General features: G+C 45.7%; 1 protein-coding gene across 16 annotated transcripts in view; it reads left to right on the top strand.

Annotated features, from left to right (window-relative positions):
- The window catches only part of RALGAPA2 (Ral GTPase activating protein catalytic subunit alpha 2), a 327,703-nt gene that overhangs the window by 159,248 nt on the left and 144,171 nt on the right, over positions 1-24,284 (top strand). For 13 of the 16 annotated variants that reach the window (XR_016216034.1, XR_016216033.1, XR_016216032.1 and 10 more), the window contains one exon: positions 17,012-17,140. Coding sequence is in view for 13 of the 16 variants with exons in the window: in XM_089307358.1 (XP_089163484.1) it covers positions 17,012-17,140 (129 nt within the window). In the remaining 3 variants the exon portion in view is untranslated. Of the gene's footprint in view, positions 1-1,624; positions 3,505-4,867; positions 4,913-17,011; positions 17,141-24,284 lie in introns of those variants that run through there. The other 3 variants (XM_089307363.1, XM_089307362.1, XM_089307364.1) reach the window with 2 other exon arrangements.

The following is a 24,284-nucleotide window of genomic DNA, read 5'->3' as shown; positions in this document are numbered from 1 at the left end:
GAATGTTCCAACATAGGAAGCAGTCCACACAGCAGACTCAGAATGACAATCGCTCTAAACAGCACTCTGACTTAGGCATCCTTGTCTGGCTGAAAAGTCCACGAGAGCATTTCAGGTATGGAAAGCCAAGACACAGAGGCAGAAAATGTCCTACATGAAGGACCTCTGTGGGTGAGACCCCAGCAGAAAGTGGTCATCAAAGAAGGATTTACTTTTCTTTGAAGGAAGAAGAGAACTTCCACTATGCCTATGGCCTTGTCTGAATACTGATGGAGTTTGTGGGTTCAAAAGGCTTCCATGGCCTAGGCAGCTCATGTCAAGAGCCTTGGGTGATCACTGATGTCATACATAGGAGTGTTAATTGTTAAATTAACAACAGGAGTCACTGTGCACTAACTTCCTATGCAGTGCCTATGTCCTCAAAGAATTGTATTATAACTATGTCTAAGTGCTCCCAAAAGATGTATCATTCTTGGGTGCTTCGTTAAAGTTAATTAAGTTTCTTAAAAAAAATGAAGTGAAATTACCTTCAAGATGCAATGACTTTGAACAACCCAGGTCTCAACTATTGAGGAACAGTTTTTTTGTTTTTTGTTTTTTTCCACCGTGCAAATTGTTGAACTCCTTACTTAGTATAGAGTTAATCTTCTGTGTATAAAGTTAATTGAAAATGGGTCTTAGTGGAGAATGGGACTGGGAATGAGAGAGGAAGGAGGAGGAGGAGGAGGGGTGGGAGGGCAGGTATGGTGGGAAGAATCACTTTATTCCTGAAGTTGTACTTATGAAATGCATGAAGTCTGTATTCCTTAAATAAAAGGTTTCTTTGGGGAGGAAATAAAAAAAAAAAGAGGAAGAAGGGTGGGTAGGGTAGAATGGAGGTGACTATAACTGTCAGCGCCTGTCTTACTGCTCCAGATCTGGGCAGTACAGACCAGCAGGTGCATCAGAGGACACACCAAGAGTGTCCCCAAAGAATTAGTGCCTGCTAGGATTTAGAAAAGTATGGGAAAGATTTCCAGGGACATTCTCTTTCTACTTGTTTTCTACCCCCTGTGAGAATTCAGACAGTTGGCATGCTAATTACATATTTATTTAAAGGTATTCAAGCAGAGCTTTGAATAAGTCTCTGTTAGTAAGTTTGAATAAAAGTCTCTGTTACTTGATGTTTTTGCTAGTTTTGTTACTATGTTTTTGAAAGTAATTTGCCACTTAAAATGTGTTTTAAAATATTTATATTTATTTAAATTATTGGGATTTTGTTGAATATAAGGGTTTACTACAGCAGTAAACAAAACTTTCCAGTTTGACTTCAGTCTGTTGGAGGAATAACATTTACAAGGATGGGTGATATGTCTAAACCCTTTCCTAACATGTATTGTTAATAATTCTTATTATGTACTTATACAGATTCAAAGTGATAAAATATAGAGGCAATCATAAAATTAATGTATGTCATCAGGTAAAATTCCGTGGCTTCTGGTATTTCCCATAAAATTTCAGGGGACTATAAAAGCCATAGATGAGGGGTTGGTGCTGTGGTGCAGTGGGTTAAAGCCCTAGTCTGCAGTGCTGGCATCCCATATGGATGCCGGTTCGAGTCCCAGCTGCTCTACTTCCAATCCAGCTCTCTGCTGTGGCCTGGGAAAGCAATGGAAGATGGCCCAAGTCCTTGGGCCCCTGCACCTGCGTGGGAGGCCTGGAGGAGGCTTCGGGCTCCTGGCTCCAGATTGGCGCAGCTTCCAGACATTGCAGTCGTCTGAGGAGTGAACCAGAGAATGGAAGACACATTCTCACTCTCTCTCACTCTCTCTCTCTCTCTCTCTCTGCCTCTTTGTAACTCTGCCTTTCAAATAAATAAATAAATAAATATTTTTTAAAAAGCCATAGATGAATTAAGCTTTGTCAAAAAAGATTTTTTATTATGACTTCATTCTGCTGCCAGTGCCCCTGGAGATTTCAGATAGACGGCTGCACCAAAACAGTAAGCCAGAGTGGGTTTTTTTTTTCTTTTCTGTTACAGCTGTAAAGCCAGTAATTATTTTCATTAAGCTGCAGACGGAGCCCACTTACACCACAGTAAGGAAAGTGGAAATATGTAGAAAGCAACAGATGGCAGAGCCCTGGGTTCTGAGGTATAACACAAGTGCGGTGAGCTTGTTTGACAGCTTTAGAGAGTGTAAGATGATAGCATGGGCGGCTGATGGGGGCGGAGGGGTCAGTCTACCCTGGAAGCCAAGAAGGAGAGCTGTGTTTGATTTCCCTGGATGGGCTTCTTTCAAGTAAATGCTGTCAGCGATGAAGATGAATTCTGTATATGAAATCACTTAAACCGCAAAAATATAGTAGCAGTTCAGTATATGTGGAAAAGAGGAAAGATCCTGTTCTTACCAGACTGTTACCATATGATATAGTATAGATGCCAGCCTGTGTGTGTCGTCTTTAGAAACTTATTTATTTTGAGAGGCAGAGAGAGTGACTTAAAGAAGGAGCTCCCCCATGCCTGCAACTGCTTGGGCAGGGCCAGTGCCGAAACCAGGAGCCGGGGCCTCAGTCCAGGTCACCCACGTGGCCGGCAGGAACCCAGCTGCTTGAATTATCATCACTGCCTCCCAGGGTCTGCTTTATCAGGGAGCTACAGTCAGGAGCTGCAGTCGAACCCAAGTGCGTCCTTGTGGGACAGAAGCATCTTCACCACCAGGACAAACACCTGCCGCCTGAGTTCTTCAGTAGAAAGCCTGGTTTTGTTTTGCCCTCAGGTCTCTCTGGATGGAGACCCTATGACCATGGCCTCTTTAATTCTGCATTTATTGCTAAGCAGTCAATACTTTGTTACCAAAAGAAGTAGAATACGGATCCGATTCATTCTGAGCTCATGTGAAAATGACCTGAAGAGGGTTCTGTCTGGAAGCCTGCCGCAGAGTGGTGTGGCCTGCCGCTTCCCCGACAGAGAAGTGCTCAGTCAGTGTGTTGGCTGAGAGACAACTGAAGGGAGAAAGGGGGCTTGCCTCTTCCACGCGTTCCGTGGCATCACGGAGAAGAGCAGGTGACCGAGCTTGAGCTGCTGTGGTGGTTGAGACCTGGGCTCCGATTTCAGAGCCGACATGAACTTTCTGCTGTGGAATGCCTGTCAGCTTGTCGGCTTTCCTTAGCCTAGAAGAGTGATTGGCAGGGGGAAGCGGGGGGTGTTGCCTCCCCCCCCCCCCCCCCCCCGCCAAGGAACGTATGGCAATTTCTGGAGACATTTTTGGTCGTCACAGCTGGGGAGGGGGAGTGTCCTGGCATCTAGCAGGAAGAGCCCAGGCGTGGGGGAGTCTCACAGAGGCACAGAGAATCCATGACCCTACATGCCGACAGCACCGACCGAGGTGGGGAGCCTTGCCAAGTACATATGATCCCAGACGCGGGGAACAGTGAGGCTGCATGCATTAAAGGACGAAGCTCGGTACTCAACAAAGTTTGAAAGACCCTCTTAATTTAACCAAGTAAATTAAATCATAGGAAAAATCTAGCCAGGGAGACTGCAGTAGAAAGCAAGAGAAGCAAATGTTTTAGGTTGAATTATATGAAAATTGCCAATATTCGGCTGTTCTTCAAAAGGGTGGGTGCAATTTCATATGGTTCAACTTACTAAATTCTGCATGTATTCCTTTAAAAAAAAAAGAAAAAAACCTCAATATTATTTGACTTAAAAAAGTGAAGCATGGATCTGATTAATTCCCAGTTAATGTGAAAATGATCTGAGGTGGATTCAATCTGGAAGTCCGCTGTGCAGCGGTGTGGCCTGCAGCCGCGCAGCCCGGGGCACTGCGAGCCTGGGTGCAGGCAGGGGGCTCGAATCCCACCGGTGCCTACCCGTTCCCCAGGTGCAGCTGAAGGGAAGGAGGAGGGCCGAGCTCAGAGCTGGCCCCGGGAGGAGCTGGCATGTGGACGCAGATAATTGCCTTCTTCTCGGGTCTGCAGCCATGCTGTGGAGAGAGAGAATCTGCTGCCTTCCCTGCCGATCAGGGCTGGTGGGCAGGGTCCAGTTCACTGCCAGCAAACATGCTCTAGACCTGGCTGTGCTGTTCACATGCAGCAGGGGCTTGATTTGGGTCTGTGAGCTTCTGCAGCCCTGAAGCGCTTGATCCAGGGCCCTCTGGCCATCTCTCGGCGGCGTGGAGTAAAAGGAAGCCGGAGCCCTGGTCTCGCACCCTGAGTTAGGGACCTCATGGCCTTTCCTCCCTTGAGCTGCTTGTTCCATGAAATGGGTCCTCGGCGGCTCTGTCTGGGCCCTAGGAAGGTGAGGGCAGTCGGGCCCTCGGTAGGTGCTGGCTGGGGCAGCTGTTGACTTGCAAGAGCACCTTGAACCAGGACGCACTGGGGGGCTGAAAGATGGCTTCTGGGGTATTTCAAGGACTAACGTGGTGCCTGGGGGGGGTCTGTTAATCCCCATTTAGCGGGGAATGGTTTTTGAATATAAGAGATTTTGAATCATGCCTGGTTTATAAGCCACAAAAAGTAGATTTAAGTACAAGGAAATAACGTCAAGAGAAGCATTTTAAATTGCAAGTTTTGTTTCTGTGAGAAAGTGCTCTCCTTGTGGGGAATCATCTCTTTTTGTCTGATTTCTTTTTCATGCATAACAATAAGTGGTGGTGTGGTAATTGCAGATTGTTCAGCTATTAATGCTATTTACTGGAATACATTTTAGAGAGAACATTGTTTTCCAAAGAAACAATAAACAACAGTTTTTCTTTTGTTCTCCCATGGAAAAAAATATTCTTTGGTAGGTATTTGTGGGCCAGGGAAATTTTAGCAGCAGAGAACCCTATGGTAATAAGACATTAAAATCAAACACCTACCATTTCCTCCTGCACTGGCGTCTCAGTTAAACGTGCCCAGCATGCTCCTCTTGTGAAGACCCTGTGCTCTGCGTCACCTGCTTTCTCCCCTCCCTGGTCACCACACAAGGGTCCTGCGCTTTCGGCCTGGCCTCGCCCTTAGCTTTGGGTAACTGTCCCCATCCCTAAGATGTCATTGCTGGAAAGCAGGGGCCACACTCCATCCTGCCTCTGGCCCTCATGGCAGCTCACATGGTATCTTCAGCCCAGCTAGCCCCTGACAAAGTTGTCAGCTTATTAACATGTGTTTGAATGGAAATTATCAGGATGATGTGGCCTGCATTTCAGACTTTTTTAAATGAGTGGATTTTAAATCAAATCTGCTTGGTCTCATTTTTCAAGTGATCTTGGAAAATTAATATTTTAATAAGATCATGATTATAAATGTTGCTATAATTTAACGAAGGGGATAACGTGAGGCTTTGGGGCGTAGAACATGCTTTCGGATGTCATTTCTGCCCTTTGCCTGCGTACTCGAGGGCGTGTTACATTTTCATTCCCATTTTTACAGATGATGAACTCGCTGTTTCGGAGGTAGAATACCTGCCGAAATCAGATAGTACATTAGTGGTGTCTCCTGCTGTGATCCTGTCTTTGTGGCCCTCTCTTCCCAAGTCCTCATTCCCGTTCCCTCCCGAAGTACCTTTTCACCTGCCAAAGTGAATTGCATTGTGTTTGACTTGGAAACCAAAAGGTCAAGCAGGTATTCCCAGGATCCGTAGCAGTGAGCTGCCGGCTGAGTCACTGTTCTGGAGGGTCACCTTGGCCTGCCGGGCTGAGATCCACGAGTGGGCGTGTAGGGCGAGGCTGAGCTTCAGCACCGTCGCCATCTTGCTGGTGCTTCTGGCCAGAGGTTAGTAGAGTTGGAAGGAAGTTAGTAGAGTTGGCTGCCTTTGGGATTTTTCTCTCAAATCTCAGCCATTCTTCAGAGCTCTTCGCCCAAACATAAATGAGAGAGGGGTAGAGAGAGAGAGAGAGAGAGTGTGGTGCCCAGGCAGAAACTGGAAATGCTACGGGTTGTAAGGAGCTTGCATACCTCGTCCAACCCTCACCGGTGGCCATGGTCTGTGGTTGCCCTCTCCGTCTTACAGAACATTAGAACACTGACAGTTTCAACTTCGCTGCTGTGCGCAGGTGGAAGAATTTTAGTTACAAGAAAACAAACTGGAGAGCATCCATTTTCTGTTCTCCGGCATGAAAAGAATGAGGAACAATCATGTTCCCAAGTCCGTTTCTTTTGTGATGTGAGAACACCCCCCAGAAGACCTGGGAAGTTCCAACAGAAGTAGCTTTTCCTCTCCAGTCTTTTCTGGGACAGGGCCAGGAGCGGCCCCAACACAATGCAGCGTCGTGAAGCAGGCTCCCTTTCACGCAGGTCTGGGCGTGGGTTTCTTGTCGGCACGTGTGGAGAAGGAGACGTGATGAAATGCCTTGGACTCTCGTCTCTGATGGCACATCCCCGGTGGAAGCCCTGAGTCTTTGGTAAGAGTTGAGGGGCCTCAAATAAATGAGCAGAGAGGCCCCAGCTGGTGAATTCTGCAGTGGGCATTTTTGAGAATAAACAGAAGTCTTGATTTCTTGTAGGAATCCTGGTCAATTTCTTGCTTACTCTCAGTAGGGTCTTTCTGATGTGCTGGTCCCTCCTCCCCCATGTGTGCACAGTTTCCAAAGACTGCTGTGGTGGTACTGTTTCTGAGAGAGCAGGATTTAAGCTAACTTACTGACTTCACTTGAAAATGTAGGGTAACAAAGTATTATTTGCATTTTAAGTGATTACTAGGCAGAGTGAATGAGATGAAAGAACAATTCACGTTTCAGAGCTAAGTAAGCGGTCCTCTGAATGTGAGATGCATTATCCATGAGCGTCAGTGTTTGACTTACACGGAGTTAACCTCCCCACTTCCCTAGAACGTGCTTGGATTTGTGTCTAAACCTGGCCCTAAGTGGTTTCCTTCTCCTTGTCTGTAAAGGTAGAATGATGATCTCTTGGATCCTTTTCTAAGTTTCCGTAGTTCCAAAGGAACAAATTCAGTATTTCCGTTGGCAAAATTCAGTAGGGATGTGTTTTCCCTACTGAGTGTCTCTGCTTCGTTCTAGGGTAACACCAGTGTGCGGCTGGGTCCCCACCTGGATCTCAGCGCTGGGGTGAGATGGTTATTTTGCTTGGCGTCATTGACAGCAGTGATTAATCCTTCAAGGCAGTCTTGCAGCTGTGGTGTTAGGTAGCATCTGACTGGTTTCATCCTAGAATTTCTAAGAATATAATTCTGGCTGAGGCCTTCCTGAGATGGGATGTGCAATAAACATGGGAGGATAGCTACGTGTCTCCTTAGTAGCTGTGCTCACGTCTGCACACGTTTACTCTTCTTGGAAGTTTCTACCTTAATGACATGACTGTGAGTGATGATACGCTGTGGTTGTTTGTTTGTTTGTTTGTTTTGACAGGCAGAGTTAGACAGTGAGAGAGAGAGACAGAGAGAAAGGTCTTCCTTCCGTTGGTTCACCCCTCAAATGGCCACTACTGCCGGCGCGCTGCACCGATCCAAAGCCAGGAGCCAGGTGCTTTCTCCCAGTCTCCTGTGCGGGTGCAGGGCCCAAGTACTTGGGCCATCCTCCACTGCCTTCCCGGGCCACAGCGGAGAGCTAGACTGGAAGAGGAGCAAGCAGGACAGAATCCAGCGCCCCAACCAGGACTAGAACCCGGGGTACCGGCACCACAGGTGGAGGATTAGCCTAGTGAGCCACAGCGCCAGCCAACACCATGTGTTTTTAACCGCCCCGTGGACCTGCAGTGGCTCTCGATCTTGGTTTTTGCCTCTGCTAGACTATGTTGTAGAAGTCCCAGGAGAAGGGTAGGGAAGAAACATGCGTGGAGACTTGCCTGAGTGTAACCTCTTTTGGTTATATCAGGAAAATCAGATTTTAGTATCTCCTGGCTCCTCCCTGGCTGCCTGCCTGCTGCCCCAAGGAAGGCCCTCAGCAGTGTATAAAAGCCTTGCTGTGTAGACGAATTCCTGGGCTTTGGCCACCAGGCCTAGTGCTCTCTTCAGGGCACGGCATCCATGTCCAGGACTCAAAGCATTTTACACAGGAGTCTCCAGCAGCTGCATTGCTCCCAACGTCGTCAACTCGCCGCTATCGGCTTGTGGACTCCCTGCATTCGCCAACTCTCTGTGAGGATTTAATCCCTGCTCTGGAGTCTCTGCATCAGCCTCGTTCAGCCGGCCTGGAGCATCGTGCAGTTGACGCTTAGCGGGATCAGCACTGAGACTGCGAGCTGTGAAATGCCCACCCGGAGAGGCAGACGTGGAAGCCAGCAGCCCCTGGTCGTGGGCTGCAAGCCGGGTGCTGTGTCGGTCAGACGGAGGGGCTGGAGGTCTTGTCCGTGTAGCTGAGAGAATGACCTGACTCATGCTATGCAGGGTAAGTTCTTTCTGGGAGGCCCCAGTCTTGCAGCACCCTGGACATCCTGAGGAAAGTATTCGTTTGCTACTCTCCAAAAATATTTTGAGAAGAAGTTGCTCTGGGTTCAGATGCCACATCATAAGCTCTAGCTTTTTTCCCACCAAAGACGTACTAGGCATTTCCATGGCTGTTCTCACTACTTCTACTCGTGGATATACTAGGGATTCTGACCAAGGCAATTAGATAAGAAAATGAGATAAAAGGCGATCAGGCTGGAAAGAAAAATGGACAGCTGTAAATTTTTGCAGATGATATGATCTTGCATATGAAAAACCCCAAGGAACACACACACACTTAAAACAAACATGTTAGTTGTAGCCTACAAGATCGATAAATACAATCAGCTGCATTCCTAAACGCCAACAATGGGCAATTTGAAAATGAAGTTAAGAAAGAAATTCATTTTTTGTTAAGCAGGAGAGGTACTTAAAAATTTATTTTTTGTTTTCATTTTGTTTGAAAGGCAAAGAGAGAGCGAGAAAGAGAGGGCTTCCCTCCGCTGGTTCACTCCCCAAATGCCTACCAAAGCAAGCAGCATGGGACTGAATCCAGCTGTCTCACATGGGTGGCAGGGGCCCAGTTACTTGAGCCATCACCTACTGCCTGTCAAGAAGCCAGATCAGAAGCAGGTGGGAGACTCAAAGCCAGGTGCTCGGATAAGTATACACTGACGATTACAGTGTTGCTGTAAGGAATTAAAAACCACCTAAATAAGTAGGAAAATATCCTGTATTCCTGGATTGGAACAGGACTGCCTAAACTGATGTATTGATTTGGCACGATCCCTGTCAAAATCCAATGGCCTTTTTATTTTTTTTTTCAGAAATACAAAAAAAACGATCCTAACATTCCTATGGAATTGTCCCAACAATCTCGAAGGAGAACATAGAACTCACAGTTCCTTGTTTCAAAAGTTGCTACAAAGCTGGGTCAGATGTAAAAGGTTAGGTGATTTAAAACCATGGAATATAATATTGAGTCTAGAAATAAACCTACATACAGCTGTAGCTGATTGATTTTCAACAAGATACAAAGACAATTCAGGGAGGGAAAGAAGAGTTCAACAGGTAGTGCTGGAACAAGTAAATATCCACATGCAAATGAAGAAGTTAGACCTCTGCCTCACTCCATACACAAAAATGACCCAAAATGGATCAGAGGCCTAAATCTAAGAGTCTTAGAAGGAGTGGGCATTTGGCACAGCAGTTAAGATATAGCTTTGGACACCATATCCCACAGTCCAGTGCTTGGGCTCTAGTCCTGAATCCACATCTGATTCCAGTCTTCTACTAATGCACACCCTGGGAGGCAGGAATGACGACTCAAGTGGTTGAGTCCTTCTCATTGAGTTTCGGGCTCCTGACTTTGGCCAGGCCCAGCCCTGGCTATTGTAGGCTGTTGGGGGTGTGAACCAGCAAACCTCTATCTGTCTCTGTCCCTCTACCTCTCTCCCTCTGTCTTTCTCTGATTTTCAAAGCTAAATCAATCACTAAGTTTTTTAAGCCTTAGAAGAAAATAAAGAAGTAAATCCTGATGACCTTGGGTTTGGCAATGTAGTAGATTAACCCCAAAAACAAATAATAGCGATAAAAAAGTGGGTAAATTGTCTTTCATCAAAACTAAAATCTATTGTGCATCAAAGAACACTGTCAAGCAAATGGGAAAACAAACCAAAAATGATGGAAAATATTTGCAAATCATATTTCTGGTACCAGAATGCATAAAGGTGTCTTCCAAATGAACCCAATGGGTAAAGGACTTAAGACTCTGACAAAGAGAATCAAGGTGGCCAGGAAGCACATGAAGAGCTGCTACTCAACATCATTAGTCACTAGGAAAATGCAACTCACAACCGCCATTTCATACAGGATTCCATATTCCAACATGTACAGGGTAAGCAAATCCATAGAGACAGAAAGTAGATTAATTAGTCGCCAGGTACTGGCTGGAGAGGAAGTGGGGAGAGACGGCTAATGGGCAGAGAGTTTAATTTTAGAAATGAAAATGCTCTCAAATTAGAGAGTGGTGATGATGGTTGCAGCATTCTAAACTATGCTGTGTATTTTATAGGGTGGATTTCGTGTGTGTGTGATGTTTCCGTAAAGCTGTTAAAAACAATAAAAGGGAAGAAGCAATTAAGACACCCCGGTGACATTTCAGCTCCAGTGTGAAATAAAATCACCATACAGCATTCTCAGATCAGTAAAGAAATCTCTCGCCCTGTATTCCTGAGGCAGGCAGGACAGATCATCCTGATCAGTTTAAAGGATTAGTTGTGAAACAGTCGTGGAAATATCCAAGGCTCTCCTTCTGGGCTGAGGATGGCAACAACTTTCTCTGCCATCTGCTTGCTCTGTCGTTCCTGAAATCCTGATACCGTGCAAATCGGCAGAGCAGCTCCTGTGGCCGTCCGAAGTTTGTCACATGTCTTCCCTTTCCCCCTTGCGCACTGCTGTCAAGGAAACTCGCGTCCTCTCCATAGCAGTTCTCCTGGTGAGAGCCTCCAGGCAATTTTGATTCTCCAGCCGTGGAACCCAATTACTCTGTCCTGTCATATTTCTCCTGGCCTTGGTAACGCGGTTACACCCGAAGAAGTCACATCGTGTCCAGCACTTGTAAGCACCTCTGCCTCGTTCTGAAAGCACACTTGCACCACGCCTGGCCATTTCAGCAACTAATGTACAGCACACACACACACACACATATGATTTGGCCTAGAATTTGAAAATAATTTTCAGCTTTGTCCTGCCATCTGTTTATTCCTAGGGTCTGCTCAGGAAGCACAATACTGGTGCCGTGCTCTGGTTCCCCCCCCCACCCTTTTAAATGCCATAATGGAGAAAGGCTTTATTTTGTTGTCACCAGAGGCTGGTAGCAGTTTGCATGATGTAAAGGTTGTCCATGAGCAATGACCCCGCCTTGGAGTTTTGAGGTCCCCTCAGATCTGTTCTGGTAACCAAAACTCTCATTTCTGGGCGTTGTCAATCATGCAGGAGCTGGTGTTTTCAAATATCGCCTCACAGCACTGCAGGATGGCAGCTGCTTTTAATTGTTAAAGAAAATTTAAATTATACCCAGGTTTAGTGTCCAATTTAAATACCTGCCTTCAGATATTTTTATAGTTAGTTATCCACATAGAGAATGAATCGTATCTTTTTTTTTTTTTTTTCACCCACATTACTGGAGTGACACAATTTTGCCATTCCCGGCTCTAACAAATAAAAGAGCTTCCTACTGAATTTCCTAGATAGAAGACCGGCATCTTCTCTGCAAACTGCAACTGTGTAGCCTTTTAGTGCTCTTAAAAATGAGAAGCAAACAGTCAAATCATTATGCACCCATAGGTTTTATTTATATATTTATTTCTGGCCGTGTGCAGGGACCAAGGGACTTCAGGCAGAAGAGCTGGGTCTGTTTGCTCTTGAGAAGCAGGATTGCAAGTCCGCAAGGAAAGGCAAGGAGACAGATGGCCAGCTATTGTATTACAGCCATCATCTGCCGGGCAGTGAACAAATATTAAGTGAATAATATATATGTCATTGGTGTAAAAGTACGGTTGCAACATTTCTGATACGGTTTGAAGGATGGCTACTTCTGGAACATTTCTATTTCATGGACTACAATATTGAAATGTTTTTGTTTACAGGGTTAATCCATTTTTAAACTGCTTTAAAGAGAACGTTCTCCCCCATTTTTGACACCACTGTGCAATGTTTTAAATTGAAGTGGCCCGTAATGGCCCCTTTTTTATTTTCCATAACAACATGAGCACTAAATTATAGCTGTGCAATTATGTAAACAATGGAAATGCTTCCAGAATGAATCCTTCCTTTAAAATTTTCATTTTGTGTAATTGTTGGAAGGTTTGGAGCCATAATAAACAAAATTATTTTACACATTTATCGTTCTAAAGGTCAATTATAAGAGAACTAAAGCAACAACACTATGCAAAATGAATAAACCGATTTCTATTGCCATCACCATATGTTTTTCTTATCACTTATGGTTTTTCCAGTTACTGTGTACATAGCTTTCAATTAGAGCAATTCATTTACCAGGCTGAATGCAGTTTGTGTTTATAGAACCGTGCTGTGGAGGAGAGGAAGCAACACGCCTCTGTTTGAATTACCTGATTTTTTGCAAGATCAGTGATGAAACAGATGTTCTCACCAGTTACTTTCTCATAAACCTGAACCTTTTGATAAGCGACAGGTTCACAATTACCATCTTTGAGCTTTTCACTCGCTGTGTAGTACCTATGTGAACTTTTAACCAAAACAAAACAAAACAGACACAACTAGTTTGGTGGCCTGTTCACTGTATTAAAACACTTTGTGGGCCAGTGCTGTGGTATAGCTGTGGTGCAGGCATTCCATATGGGCGCCGGTTTGAGTCCCAGCTGCTCCACTCCAATCCAGCTCTCTGCTGTGGCCTGGGAAAGCAGTAGAAGATGGTCCAAGTCCTTGGGCTCCTGCACCCAAGTGGGAGACCCAGAAGAAGCTCCTAGCTCCTGGCTCCAGATTGGCCGAGCTCTGGCTGTTGCTGCCATTTGGGGAGTGAACCAGTGGATGGAAGATCTCTCTCTCTCTCTCACTTTCTCTCTCTGCTTCTGCCTCTCTGTAACTCTGCCTTTCAAATAAATAAATAAATCTTTTTAAAAAAAATTTTTGCAGGATGAATTTTATTTCCTTTGAACAAAACCACATAAAAGAGTTTTGCCTATGTTTCATACTGGTCGGTCTTAAAGAACAAACTACCTCCTATTTGAGACTCCATTTATCATTGAGCTTATTGTTTAGCTTATTATTCAGTCTGTGTAGAGTAGAAAAGAAACCAATTCTAGTTACCAGAGTTGTTTGTTTGGGGTAAGTTCTAGAACTCTCTGTGGAAGAATGAATCCTAGAAAATCAAAAGTATGAATTTTCCCATTTTTATTGTTTGCCTTAAAGTCACATCCAGTGTGGCTAATTGTTAAGGATGTTGACAGCACGTACTGCTAGAGCTTTTTAATGTCTTGGATAACGTGTGATCCGAGGGGGCCTGTTTGGGCCCCAGCTGAAATGTTTTAAAATACACTTTCTGTGGATCAGCAAAATAATAGTTCACTTAATTATGCAAATTAAACCTGCAGTGTAAATTCTACAGAGTAAAACCCTTCAGAGTCCTTTTTTTTAAATTTTTTTTTCTTGCAATCCGGTTTACTTGTCTGTGGTGCTTTTCAGTTGTACAGAGGGCTGTTCACATCTCCCAGCCCCTCAGATCCACCTCTCTAGGGCGGCTTCTCCCATTCTGTGGAGGAGAGATCTAAAGCAGGAGCATGCTGTGGAGCTGTACACACACACACACATACAAGCAGGAGCATGCTGTGGGGCTGCCCACAGACAACACACACACACACACACACACACACACACACCAGGCTGTGTGTTCAAGCCCCATGCCGTGGGCTGCATGCCGTGGGGCTGCACACACACACACACACAGGAGTATGCTGTGGGGCTGTCCATACACACACACACACACACGCACATGCACACACATGTACAGGTCTTCTCCCCAGCAGAGCTGGAGTACAGGTGTTTCCCACTAATGGCTCCAGAGGAGGCAGCCCTGAAAAGTATTTGAGTCACTCCGTGGAAGTGATGCTCCCTTTCCCAGTCTCTGCCAGTCCTTGGGACACTCCCAGGTGGGCCAGCTGGAGCAGATAGAAGAACTTCCCACACACCACCCTGACATCACAAATTGCCCAGGTAGCAATCAGAGCCAGTCTTGAATCCTGGCCTCTGTCAGATAGGGGTATTTTTAGCAAATGCTTAGCACGGTTTCACTGTCATTGTCTTGATCTCAAGAATGTTTTCTGTTTATGGCAAAAGGTACAAGTTTCCCAGAATAATTTGATTTCAGTTAAAAACAACACAGGATTCACTTTGAAAATCTGTTCGGCCATCCACCTTTCATTTTGGATGTGGATCCTGCAACTGGCACGAGAGTTACACTTGAATGGGGTGTGGGGGCATCCTGTTTCATGTATGCATAGAGCCCTGGAGGCTGTGAAGGGGTCAGGGTCTCAAGATTTTGTTTTATATTTCCAAACATTCCAGTTGTAGCCGTGACCTTGATGTGTGAAGGGGAAGGTGTAAGAGGGATGCTACCAGGAGTGAGAGGAGGGAGCGCTTTGTGGGTGTCCCCCCGTTGGAGTATGCAGCTGCTCTCTCTAAGCACCTTGTGGTTGTTCTGCTTTGAAGTGTTCCGTCTTAATGTGGCTAAGCAAAATAAGCAGGCATATGGCCATAATTTGGCTGGCTCCTCATACAGTTTCCCTCTTTAACCCCCGCGTTAACCCTACCCCAGCGCCGTCCTGGGCCCTGGCGGCCCGGGCTCTGCTTCTCCTCGGGGCGCTGTCTCACTTGGGTGGCAGGCTAGGGCAGGGTAGCCATCTGTTATTTTGCCTTCTCTTTCCGACCTTCCTGCCCGGAGAGACAGGTTCTGTTGAAGTGCCTGGCTGTCGTCCAGGGGGTGGGAGAGCCGTGTGGCTTGGTCTCGGCTCCGCGCGAATCCAGGGTCTCCAGCGTCAACATCAACAGCACGCCCCATTTTACAGATCAGCACCTTTACGTGTGTGAAGCATGTGTGACAAAAACGGATCCCACTGACGATTTCTGGCTCTGGCCCATTAAGGGATTTAGTTCCTGATGGCCATAGACGTAAGCATTTTTAAAATGAAAACTCTAAATTCCACTGGTGGAAATGGCTCATTTAATGATGTACGTGCTGGGAAGTTTTCAGACCCACAGGCTTCAAGGTTTAGTTCCTCATCTCAACAGATGGAATCAGCACAAACATAGCAAAGTTAACATCACGGTTGTTTGCATTATTAATCTTCAAATGCATGGCATTCTGCTACCTTGCTAGCCAGGTTTGCACGAATCCTTTCATTGCAGCATATGTCAACAGAACCCTGCTTCCATCTGCTGCTGGGTAGCTTGATGCCTGATATTCCGAGACAAGGGCCAGCACAATGCGTACCTCTGTGAGTAATTACAGGTGTGTGGTGAGGAGCCCAGGGCATTAATCAGAGGCTTAATTATGAAAAAGGTGGATCTTTTGTTCCCCTCCTGGAGCAGGAGCTTACCGCACACTTTTCTAACTGCAGCATCCATCTGCTCCGCTCCTGAGACTGTTTGCCTTGGCTGATAGGGACCCTAAAGTGGATCACAGGATGTGATTAAACCAGGGTTAAACATTAACTGGGCAGAAGCGTGCTTTAGGTCTGTCTTTCCTTTCTTCCTTCCTTTCTTTTATTGACCTATCTGTCTGTCTGTTTATTTTTGGTACAGGGAAAAGTCTGCTGAAATGCTGAAACTTTAAATCAGTACTCGCTTAAACTCTTTACCATGCGTGAACGCCAGTAGATGAAGCGTTGTGCAGGCATAGCCACTTTAAGGATGTAAATAGCATGATTTGTAGAAATTGAATGAGTCCGCCATGTAAGGAAGAAAGTCTGTTTTCTGGAAAAAAATATGTTCCGTGCACACTCACAGATTGTCTTTTAAGAAGATAACGTTGTGAAACGGGATTAAGTAGGAAGGACGCAAGTCAACGTGTTAGAATTCAGCACGCTGTTCCTGCTGTACTCTAATTGAACTGAATTACATCAGGATTATTTTACAAGATTTTTTCAAGTAGCCACACTAAAATCTTAAGAAACTAGAGTCTTTTGTGTTGTACTTCTTACTCCTAGGTTGAGAGTAACCACAGGTTGTTTACAAGTCACGTAAGTATAGCACTGTGGTGTGTCTGAATAATAGGCCACAGAGAAGAACCTTGTGGTTTCCTTTCCAATTCCCCTGTGTGTGCATGTGTGTGTGCACACACACTCACACACACACACACAGGAACAGATGGCCTCAGAGACATCACCTGGCTGGTGATGGTGCGATTGGGGTCCAGAGGTGGACCCTTGATCTGCCACTGGCAGGACTGGGCAACGGCCACTACGGACACAGGGACACGAGGGGTCTGGGGCAGGAATTGCCCCCCGCGCACTGCACATAGTGCCGAGGCAGCCGCTGCACTTTGCCCTTGCACCTTTCCGCTGCACCTGCGATCGGAGCCACGCCGACTCCGCGGGCTCAGCCCGGCACCCCTTGGCACTTCCTGCAGCCCTGTTTCTTAGCACCCAAGTCACCTGAAGAGTGGACATTGCCATCACGTTGTCTCCCTTATGATTTGTTTTGTTTTTAACATAAGCAGTTTTAGCTTTTGAAAATCGGAAGCTGGGGACAGAACTTACTCTCTATTGTAGTGATAGGCGTCTGAGGGTTTTATTTATCTGTCTGCCTTAGTATTCCTGTAGCCTGTCTAAGCAGCTCACATGTAGGTAGAAGACAGAAGAAATGTCTCGCCCCTGATGCCATGTTTTAGGTGTGGGACAGGTGATCTTACAGTTTGGCGTCTCCATTCTCTTCCCTGTAACACGGGATCGATAACCTTCGAGTAAGTCACCTGCCAGCACCCCTGTCCCTGGACAATTTGTGTCATCTGTGTTGTCTTCAGTCATGATGCAGTGTTCACATGGACACACACACACGCACGCACACACACTCCGACTGCTTTGGAATTTTGTTCTTGAAACTGCAATTGTGTTTTCTGTTCTTCCCTTTCAGGACATCTTAAATACCATCATAAGGCACTGCCCACCCCGCTTTTTCTCCCTGGGCTTGCCTGGCTTCTCCATGCTGGTGGGGGACTTCATCACGGCGGCCGCCAGGGTCCTGAGTGCAGACACGCTGGCGGTGAGTATGACAATGCCCAGCATCCATGCTCCCAGGAGGCTTCACGGTCACTAGTAAGGTTCGGATTTCTCCACTCTTAACAGGTGTTGACTCATTAGTGCAATGTGAAACTGGGCTCTCAGGGTAGGTACCCCGGCAGCTGATGTGTGAAATCGTAGGCTAAGATGACACACTGGTTTGGAAAGGCGTTTCATCAAAAGGTCCAAGTGTGAGAAACCCTATCCTCACCCCAGCACATTCACACAGTCAGAGCCGGTTTGGCTCTTCGGTTCTTACTGGCATTTTCCAGTAAATGTCTCAAGTAAAGAGAATTCTAAGTGTACCTTAGCAGTAACTTTTTTATTTATTATTATTAAGCCTTGGTTAGTATATGTCCACAGAGAATATTTTTTTCAAATATTAGAATGTTCAATTTTTAACTAGAAATAAATGTATATTTTTGTACTACTGGGCCAGAAAACCCCAGCAGAATCCTTTCACTAAAAAATTAAAAGCAAGTGAATTCATGAACATTAAGGGCCACAAAAAGCATTTATTTTTAATCTCTGCCATGACCTCCTCTGTTAGGCAGTGTTTTAATATATGTTTATTTTTGAAGATTTATTATTTATTTGAAAGGCAGAAAGACCTAGAGAGAAGGAGAGGCAGACAGAGAAGAAGTGTTCTTCCACCACTAGGTCAACTCCCCAAATGGTCCCAACAGCCAGGTCTGGGCCAGGCCAGAACTAGGAACCAGTAACTCCAGCTGAGTCTCCCACATGGTGGCAGGGGCCCAAGTACTTGGACCAACTTCCGCTGCTTTCCTAGGCACATTACCAGGGAGCCGGATCAGAAGCAGAATAGCTAGGATTGAAATGTTACTCTGATATGGGGTGCCAGGATGCCAGTACGTCAAGCAGTAACTTAACCTGCTGTGCCACAGTGGCCACTCCACGCCCTTAAAAGTATAAATTGAAAAAGCCTTTCCCATTTGTGCTCTGTACAACTGTTATTTATTCAGAATATTTCCCCCCTCCAATGATTTAAAGAAAATTAACTTAAGTATTTGTCAAGGATTTGTACTAAACTTTGTTTGATAGCATGGGTTACTTTTTCACTCTGCTTATTTCTTCTGTGAAGGGTAAATCCACACTCTAAGCCTAAGTTTTAAATTAAATTAAATTATTGTTAATGCTTTGTATAACTTGTATTTCATGCTGGTATTTTAATGCACTAACTTTTGTTTTTTTTTTAAAAAGAGAAAGAGACAGAAAGATCTTCTACTTGCTGGTTCACCCCGCAAATGGCCATAATAGCCAGGGCTGGGCTGAAGCCAGGAGCCAGGAGCTCCGTCCACATCAGCCATGTGGGGAAAGAACTCAGGCATTTGGGCTGCTTCCCAGACACGTGAGCAGGGAACTGGATCTGAAGCAGAGCACCCAGGACTTGAATTGGCACTCTGATAAGGGATGCAGGTGCCCCAAGCGGTTACTGACCTCACTGGACCACAGTGCCTACCCCGAACTTTTTCTTAAAGAGATGAATTGGAAAGCAAAGAGAAAGATGAGCAAAAAGGGGTGAAGTAAGGAAGGAAGAAAGTATTGACTTTATTCAACTTGCTTTTTCAAGAATAATGACAATTTTTCTCACTTTAATTTCTGAAAAAGATTTTAGGATAAAAGGCCCCATATGTTTATTTTTACCACTCAAATCAACATAAAAAAAAAAAAAAGGTAGAGGCAGAGCAATCACACTTCTTTATGGAAATTTTTATTACCTGCCAGGAGTGTTTCTATAGAAATGCAGGCGCCTTTGCTAGAGATAATATCGCATACAATTCTCTGTGAAAATGTGTCCTTTGACCAGATGAGCCTGCTGAAGTAGCCTTCCAGACATACGATTAGCCAACAAGTATATGAAAAATGCTCAACATCACTGATGCTCAGGGGAAAACAAATTAAACTCACAATGGAACAGTCATCTCACAAGTATTAGAATGGCTATGACCGAAAAAAAAAAAAAACGCAAGATAACAAGCGTTGGGGAGAATGTAGAGGAAAGAGAACCCTTGTATGCCATTAGTGGGAATATTAAAGTTTCACAGCCATTATGGGTAACTATGAAAGCTCCCCCAAAAGTTACACACAGAATTGCTATATGATCCAGCAGTCTCACATGAAGTATATGTCCAAAAGAAATGGAGCCAGCGTCTGGGAGAGAGATTTTCACCCCAGTGTTCACTGCAGCATTGTTCACCATAGCCAAGACAAGTGTCTCTCTCAACAGATGAATGGATAAAGAAAATGTGGTTGTGTGTATATGCACAGATACATGCACACACACACACACACACAGAGGAATATTATTCAGCCTTAAAAAATAAAAGGAAATCCCATCATTTTTGACAACTTGAATAAACCTGAAATTCATTATACAAAGTCAAAATAAGCAGGGCACTGGGCAGACGTTTGACCTAGAGGTCAAGAGGCTTACGTCCCCTGTCGGAGTGCTGGGTTAGAGTCCAGCTTCCAGCAAATGCACACCTTGGGAGGCAGTGGTAATGGCCCAAGTGAGGTCTCTGCCCCTCTATGTGACTCGAGTTCCTGGCTTCTGGCTTTGGCCCCAAACAGTGGCCGTTGGAAGCATTTGGGAAATAGCAGAATGCAGATTTCTCTCAAATAAATAGATTTTTAAAAAAAGTTGCAAGAAGGAATATAACTCTTTGAATTACTGTCTTATTTAAACTTGAGGTTTAAAGTTTTAGGGGAACTGGTGAGAGGTGTTTGGATGAGGCACACCTGCTCAGTCAGAAATGTTCAGTTAGCCCAATTAACTACAGTTTCGAGTACCCTTGCTATATAGGTCTCAGTGTCCTACTGAGACACTGAGAGAGAGGGGGGTGGAAAGAGAGAGCAGGAGAGGGAGAAGGAGAGAGAGAAGGCACACGTCATCAAAACTGGTAGAAACTTATTCACAACAGTGTTATTTGTAACAGCATAAAACTAAAGCCAATCCGAATAGCCATCAACAGTAGAATGGATAAATGGTGATGGGGTGTGGTCGGAAGATAGAATATAGTATCACAATCAAATACAACAAATATAGGGAGAAGTAAGACAAAAAATTTGTACATTCATGGACTAGCTTTTACAAATATGTAAGCATAAATACAGTAGTAATGACTTTCTGTGGTTGATCCTATTTAACATGATTTTTGTTGTCTTCTTAATTTTCTCCCATGCCAAATTTTCTGATGGTTTATTGCATGTAATCATTTTTAAGATATGTCCTACCTATTCTAGTTGCAATTTCTAGTAATCCATTCAAGATGAAGATGTTTCTGCACATTGATGTTCCTACAGAGCTCTATTTAAAACAGTAAAACTGGAGGAATAGAGCATTAATTAAAAATAATTTGGCACAAGCCATGAAATAGACCACATCACTTATTAAAATTGCATTTAATTCTTTTTACTTTAAGCAGATAAACCATTTTATTTAAGTATGCCAGCATGAAAGATACCAGGGAAACTAGGAGGAGATATACCCACATACACACACACACACACACACACACACTCCATCTTCTCCTTCCAAGGTCAACTTGGAATTAAAGTATGAGATTGAATTTCTTGTTCTTTAGTAACAAACAACAAGGTAAAGAAATTACTCCTCTCCCGTGTGAGGGTAGGCTACATTTTCTAACCAGTCAAAACACATATAGTAAATAAAGAAATAATTTTTAATAATATGAAAAACTATTTTTGACATCATAGTTAAACTGAAGTCAGAGCTAAATTTCTAGACAAAGAAAGATACTCAATTCACATCAGAAAAACTGGGCCAAATATTGGGCCAAATTACAAGTATCCAAATTTATTGTGTATCCTATAGAATCTATACAGCTTTTAAATATATATTGTGCAGGTTATTGAAGCTGTATCACTCATGTTTAGCATTCTTTTTTTTCTTAATATTATAAATCAAAAATAGTCTAAGCATTTTAATTAATGCATACACATGCATACACATACACATTGGATAGATGGACAGAGAGATAGATAGATGGATGGATAGATAAACTCATAGATAGATAGAGGGATTTCTGGATGAGCATAGTGGCCCAGCGGGTTAAGTTGCCACTTGGGAAGCCCGTATCCAGTATCTCAGTGCCAGTTTGAATACCTGCTGCTCTGCTTCCAACTCAACTTCCTGCTAAAACTGGGAAGTAGCAGATGATGATTCAAGCACTTCAGTTCCTGCCACCCACATGGGAGACCCAGATGGAGTTCCAATTCCTGGCTTCAGCCTCAGCTAGCCCTAGCTGTTGCAGGCACTTTGGGAGTGAACCAGTGGATTAAAGATTCTCTCTCTCTCTCTCTGTCTCTCTCTCTCTGTCATTCTGTTGTGTTACCTTTCAAATAAACATTCAAAAATGAAGAAATGAGAAAAATAAAATAAATGCTGATGTTAAAAAATACAACAAATATCAACTATGTAACAATACCAAGTGGAAGAAGTCAAACACAGAAGAATGTGCATTCTTAATTTCATTTATGTAAAGTTCAAGGGCAAACAAAACTAGTCTGTGGTGTCACAAGGTGGACCAGTGGTTTCTTTGGGGGAGGACTGGGGAGGGGGTCCAGGAGATCGCGGAGGAGATCATGACCTGTCATCATGCCCCCCCCCCACCACATGCTCTCAGAAATGGCACCCATTCAGTTCCCTAAACCAGGGTGGGGAACGTTTTTCCTGCCAAGGGCCATTTGGATATTTGTAATGCCATCCGCGAGCCACATAAAACTTGTCAGCTTCAAAATGAGCCCACTATAGATTGGATTCCGCATCCTGCCTGCCGGCGGTCGCCTTGGCAGAGCCAGACCACGTGAGCGGGGCACTCCCCAGCCCTGCTCTGAGCCGCAAAGGCTCCTGTTGTCAGCCAAAGCTTTTTTTCCCTGGACTCAAACACTTCAGAAAGCTAATCACTCGGATACGCTGAAGGAAAGGGGAGGAGAGCCAAGTGGGTTGATAATTTTGGGAAATACATTTGCTCACTTGGAAATCCCAGTGTCCATTAAAGCATGAACGGCTCCTGTGTCGCTGCAGCAGCTTTTCTCTGGAGTCTTTGTTTCTCCCCGTTGGCCCCAGCGGACCACACCTTTGGAACTGCTGCCTCTGACCCTTTTATCCACTGGTCTCCGACACCTGCCTCTGGTTGTCATGGAGATGCATCAACTCCATCCCTCTAGGCAAAGCACCACTTGCCTGAGACTCTGTTTCTCCCGCCCGCGCAGCGTCGTCACCGAGGCCCCGCAGCCCCACATCACGCCAGACCATAGGCTCTAGGATCATGGCCATTCCTCCCCACTGCCACCAATGCTCCCTCCCTGCCAGCCCTGGTCATGTGTTCACCAGGCCTGTTGTGGTGGTCTGTAAGGTCTATAAGGTCCCAGGCCCAAGAATCAGCCTCACCCCTGAAGCCATCCTTTCCACCCTTCTCCAGCATAAGCTTCCGGGATGTTCCGTGAGCTCGGTCCCCCAGCAGTTAGCACTGGGTGTACAGTGAGCACAATCTCCCAGCAGTTAGCACTGGGTGTACAGTGAGCACGGTCCCCCAGCAGTCAGCACTGGGTGTACAGTGAGGATGGTCCCCCAGCAGTTAGCACTGGTGTACAGTGAGCGCAGTCCCCCAGCAGTTAGCACTGGGTGTACAGTGAGGATGGTCCCCCAGCAGTTAGCACTGGGTGTACAGTGAGGATGGTCCCCCAGCAGTTGGCACTGGGTGTACAGTGAGGATGGTCCCCCAGCAGTTGGCACTGGGTGTACAGTGAGGATGGTCCCCCAGCAGTTAGCACTGGGTGTACAGTGAGGATGGTCCCCCAGCAGTTAGCACTGGGTGTACAGTGAGGATGGTCCCCCAGCAGCTGGCACTGGGTGTACAGTGATCTTGGTCCCCCAGCAGTTAGCACTGGGTGTACAGTGAGCACAGTCCCCAGCAGTTGGCACTGGGTGTACAGTGAGGATGGTCCCCCAGCAGTTAGCACTGGGTGTACAGTGATCTTGGTCCCCCAGCAGTTGGCACTGGGTGTACAGTGAGCACAGTCCCCCAGCAGTTAGCGCTGGGCATACAGTGAGCATTCTGCCCCAGCAGTTAGCATTGGGTGTCATTTTTCCATTCTCATAAAAGCTCAGCTTTGGTAGCATGGCCTGTGGGGCAGGCACTTTCAGGGGCTCTGCAGCCCATTTGTCCCATCTCCCTTCCCTGCCAGGGTGGCCGACCCCAGCGAGGCATTGCACACCCTCCACCTCGGCTCAGGCAGCCCCCTCTGCCTGGAATTCCCTTTCCATTCTTGATCTCATAATTCAAGCGAGTCAGTCCCAAGTTCATTTCAGGTACATTGCCTTGTATTTGTCTATCCTTGGGCAATGTATGTTAAGTACGTGGGCCTCATTTTCCTTGTCTGTAAATTGGGACCTGCTGTAAACTCAGCTTTAGCATCTATTTAACTTCTAATATCATGCATCTAGCATCGCATCTAAAATTCCACAGTGCAGGCCGTGCTCACACACTGCACAGTCATTCAGAGCTGCTCTGAGAAAAGAACAGACATCAACAAAGACCAAACCAGGGTTGTCCAGAGAATGAAGAGCCCCAGTTAGTGAGGAGAGGCAGGCGAGGTTCTGGGAAGTATTTACTGTGACAGATCTACCATGTGTCAGCACCTGGCCTGGATGAGTATGGCAGGTGTCGCTCCCCCTCTTCGTGGAGGAACGACACAGGACCCTGCGCTGTTCTTTCTGTCTGCTCGGCCCTCCCCGGGTTTGCTGCTGGTTCTTCCCGGGTTGGCTACTATCCCTTCCACCTCCGTGGAAGGGCAGTTCCCCCTGGCCACATTCCCCACTTCCACAGGGGAGCGGCACACCGCCGGCCGGCTCTCTCGGGGGCTGCACAGGTGTGTTCCCCTTAGATGTTCCTCTTAGATGTTCCTGGTGCATGCCGTCTCTCTCCTCCTTTATAGTCCTCCTCCGCCAATCCCAACTCGCTACCCACACGCCGAGCACGCTGCTCTCCTCCAACCAGGAGCAGGTCCTACAGTTCCTTGGTTGAACTGGAGGCAGCTGTGTAGAAGCCTCTTTCTTCTCTCCCAGCGCCATATTGTGGGAG

Source organism: Oryctolagus cuniculus, chromosome 11, assembly GCF_051225735.1.
Source record: "Oryctolagus cuniculus isolate XC-2025 breed Fujian yellow rabbit chromosome 11, ASM5122573v1, whole genome shotgun sequence".
Taxonomy (NCBI): Eukaryota; Metazoa; Chordata; class Mammalia; order Lagomorpha; family Leporidae; genus Oryctolagus; species Oryctolagus cuniculus.
Note: the sequence above shows the minus strand (reverse complement) of the source record. Positions and strands in the feature narration are given on the sequence as shown.